Below are 3,680 nucleotides of genomic sequence, written 5' to 3' on the forward strand. Positions count from 1 at the left end.
CCAGTGATAACGCACCTTCTCACCATGAACTCCCTGGTAAGACTGGCTGCTCTTTGATTTCGGCCCCACCACGCATGCTAGCTGTTTGTAGCTGACGCATATCTGCAACAAAGCTTCGTGCACTGATGCTTATGTCGAAAGAAAACTAGGATCCGTATTGTCAAAGCACTTGATGCGCGACAGCGGTTATGAAGAGGTGGCCCGGCCGTTTGTTGGCTGACCAGAGGCAAACCTTTAGAGGTCATACACATGCAAAAAGACACGCAGGTTTGACGCAATGTTGGAATCTGAATGACGCGAAGCTTGTTGAGTTGGCGATGCTGCAGCACTAGCGGATGACATGAGCATAGCCTCACGCCTGTACCTTTTAGGTGTATGCCTCATGAGGTTGAAAGCGATGTATAATGATGCTTCTCAAGGGAACCACTCATGCAGAGGGAAACAGAACACATGTCTGCGTAGACTTAAGGCTTCATATCCCTTGCGCTCAGTGGCAGGTAGATTGGCCGGCGTTGGTCAATGAGGGGCACGTACCCAGTTGCGCATGCGCATTGCCTAAGTTGTCAACTAAGGCACATAAATGTCCACTGGCAGATACGCAGTGACCCAAGTTATCTACTAGGCAAAGCCGCAGTCGGCCCATATCCTGTGCGCCGAATTGTTTACACCGGCTGTATTTTTTTTTAGAAGGTCCTAATTTTAAGAAAATTACCTGTGGCACATAGCACAAAGCAACCCCTTGATCTAAAGTACTCGACATGGCGGCCATTAGTGAAATCAGAATGTTTCATTAAATAAATGCCATAGTATGCTAATTAACTTTCTAGTTAATTATCCTTACGTCATATTGTTAAATCTATAAATTATAGCCGGTGAGTTCGCTAGGCGTATCCACTTGGAACGAATTCGCTGGACTACTTCCAGTTACTTATGTGCTTTAATGCATGAAACAGTGTTTCTGAGAAGTAACTGGAGTGCCAATGAATTTCGTCAATCAGTGCCTAGGAACGTACGCTGTGCCTGAAAAACATACGCATAGTGGGAGTTTGTACATCACTGCTGTCAATGGCATTTCTGATCAACGTTGAGTGTTAGTCAAATGACACAGCGTTTGCCTGTCACGAATGACAGTCGTGCTAGCGGCATTTTGTAAAAGGAAATTATTCTGAAGCCCAGAGTAGACGCATTTAAAGCGTATTTAAGCGTCACTACACCTTTGCAGAAGTGAAAAACTACGAGGCCATTTAGTAAGGCTCACTGTCGAATGACTTTTTACGAGGCGAGACTACAGGTTTAGGCGATAAACGAAAATATGAAGGTGTGAACAGTATGCAACCTTTCAGTCGCTATTGTCATTTCGGGATCTCGAAATTATTTATTCTCTTTCATCTCATAAGAAGTGGTTGGCAAACAGAACGCTCAGAATCTAAGCGCGCCATGTAACAATAGGGAACGAGTATGACAGTGTGCCATTTTACACGAATCATTCGTAATATTTTGATAGAATGGGAAACTGTGCACGCATACTTCCTTGTTACTAAACATACATCGATAGCACACAGAGGCGGAGACACATCTAGAGCAATCATTCCTTGAGTACTGATTTTATGTTTTATCTACATTCGCATATCACCGCATTTCAACACAATTCCATCTATTTCTCAAACAGCTCCACGGTTGCTTGCCGAACGTACTGATGCGAGACTTCCATACGCAGAAGGCTACTTTAGATATACGTCATTCGAACGAGGTGTCCAAAAAAACAAAGCTGTAGAAACACACCCTACTTGTAGGGCGTGTTTGACTTGTCTTCATTTGCGCTTTCAGATGACTGTACATTTTATGAACGTCTCTCGAAATTGGTTTTTGTGTAGTTTCAACAGAATGAATATTTCGTCTCGAAATATTGCGTGGTTGCCGTCTTTGTCACTAACGATGACTTCACTTATTCACTGCCGTGCTCGTCACAGGCTATCTTCATCGTAGGCTCCTCTCTGGTGGTGTCTGCCATGGCCGGTGGTCTGGGAGTTGGATACGGAGGAGGCTATGGACTGGGCTATGGAGGCGGCTTAGGCTACGGCGGAGGTCTTGGAGCTGGAGGAGTTGGCGTGGGAAGTAGCGTGACCTTGCTGAGAGGTGGTCCAGGATTCTCCAAGGCCGTGGCCGGACCTGCGTTTCTGATCAGGACGGTGCACCACGTGAACAAGGTGCACGGCGGAGGTGCCATCGTGGCTCACAGTGGTCTCGGAGGCGTCGGCGGAGGGCTCGGCTTCGGCGGTGGATACGGCGGTGGATACAGCGGCGCCCTTGGGTATGGAGGTGGACTCGGATACGGCGGTGGTCTTAAGTACGGTGGTTACGGCTTCAAGGGTTAGGTTATGTGTGTGTTTTTGTGAGCCCTGTAGATAGAATCTGGTACGGTGCCATCGATGGAGACGGACAGCTATTGGCAGTGACTTTGACAACTATTGCCAGTTTGAATAACTGTGGTCTCCCCAAAGAGCAACGATAAAGAAAATGGGTGAAGTAGTCAACACTTTCATGCTGCCGGCTTCTTGGTCTGCTTCTTGACCAATCCCCGGTAGTGGTAAGAGTCATCGCTTGGCGAAAATACGAAGGTGGTGACCAGTGGTGAAGCGAGTGTCCGTGCAACAATGTACTCCTGGCAGAAGTCATTAAACCCAACATCAGTGTTGCAGCCACATGTGGCCATGGAAGCTTGAAGCATGATCGACTCAGGATCCTGGCAATACGGCACAGTATTCGAAGTCTGTCGTCAGAAATGCTCGTAGGTACTTGGTGACTAATAATTAATAAAGATATTGTATATATCTATCCTGTGTGTTTTACATTCGCGCTATGAGTGCGTTTTACTATCAATGGGCTTTGCATTTATAATGCTCGTCTCTGTAGCTTCTTTTCAAGCGAAGCTTGTATACGCTAGCCTGCGCCGGCGATGTAATGCTAAAACTCCGGCTCCAGTGGCGGCTCGCCGGCACCGGAGCGTGAGTCACTAGAGAGGTTTAGCTTGTCCGGTAGTCGGGTAAACGCGGGCGGACCGGGCGTTGGGGCGTGTTGGCGGAACCGTAAACGTGAGCGGCCTGTATGGTGCTGCCACCTGGTGGTGCAGAGCTCATACAGACAAAAACAGCTAATATTGCAGTAACCAAGTGTAACTTCGCTGCTGGTGTAAATTTTCAGCAGCAACACGATTACGCCACTGCCGAAAATTTACACCAGCAGCGAAGTAGAATACAAGCACGTCACTTCTCAAGGAAAACGAAGAAAATCCGCGCCTACATGTGCTTACGACTAGGTCTGTCTTGTCTTCCAAGCACTCAGGATGGCTACTTTTAGCTCCGGGTGTACTCGCAGCTTTTCGGCGATATCGTCAGCGCTTATTGTTCCTAAGAAGGTGTCCTCGATCTCGCCTTGATCGTCCTTCGGCAGCGGGTTGATGGAGTCACGAGACAGGCAGTCGGCATCAGAGTGTTTCCGTCCGGAATTGCAGATTCCGGTGATATCAAATTCTGGCAACCTGAGGCTCCATCGTGAAAGGCGGCCTCAAGGGCCCTTTAATTTGGCCCGCCAACGCAATGTGCGGTAGTCGCTTCCGACTTTAAAATGCCTATCATGTAGGTAAGGCCAAAATTTTGCAGTAGCCCAAACAATATTTAGGG

General features: G+C 47.7%; 1 protein-coding gene across 1 annotated transcript; it reads left to right on the plus strand.

Annotated features, from left to right (window-relative positions):
* Positions 1 to 2,009: 2,009 nt before the first annotated feature.
* LOC119464043 (uncharacterized) lies at positions 2,010 to 2,510 on the plus strand. The gene has a single exon (XM_037724863.2). The coding sequence runs from the start codon at positions 2,010 to 2,012 to the stop codon at positions 2,373 to 2,375; it is 366 nt and encodes a 121-aa protein (XP_037580791.1). The 3' UTR covers positions 2,376 to 2,510.
* Positions 2,511 to 3,680: the final 1,170 nt, after the last annotated feature.

This window comes from Dermacentor silvarum, chromosome 9 (assembly GCF_013339745.2).
Source record: "Dermacentor silvarum isolate Dsil-2018 chromosome 9, BIME_Dsil_1.4, whole genome shotgun sequence".
NCBI lineage: Eukaryota > Metazoa > Arthropoda > Arachnida > Ixodida > Ixodidae > Dermacentor > Dermacentor silvarum.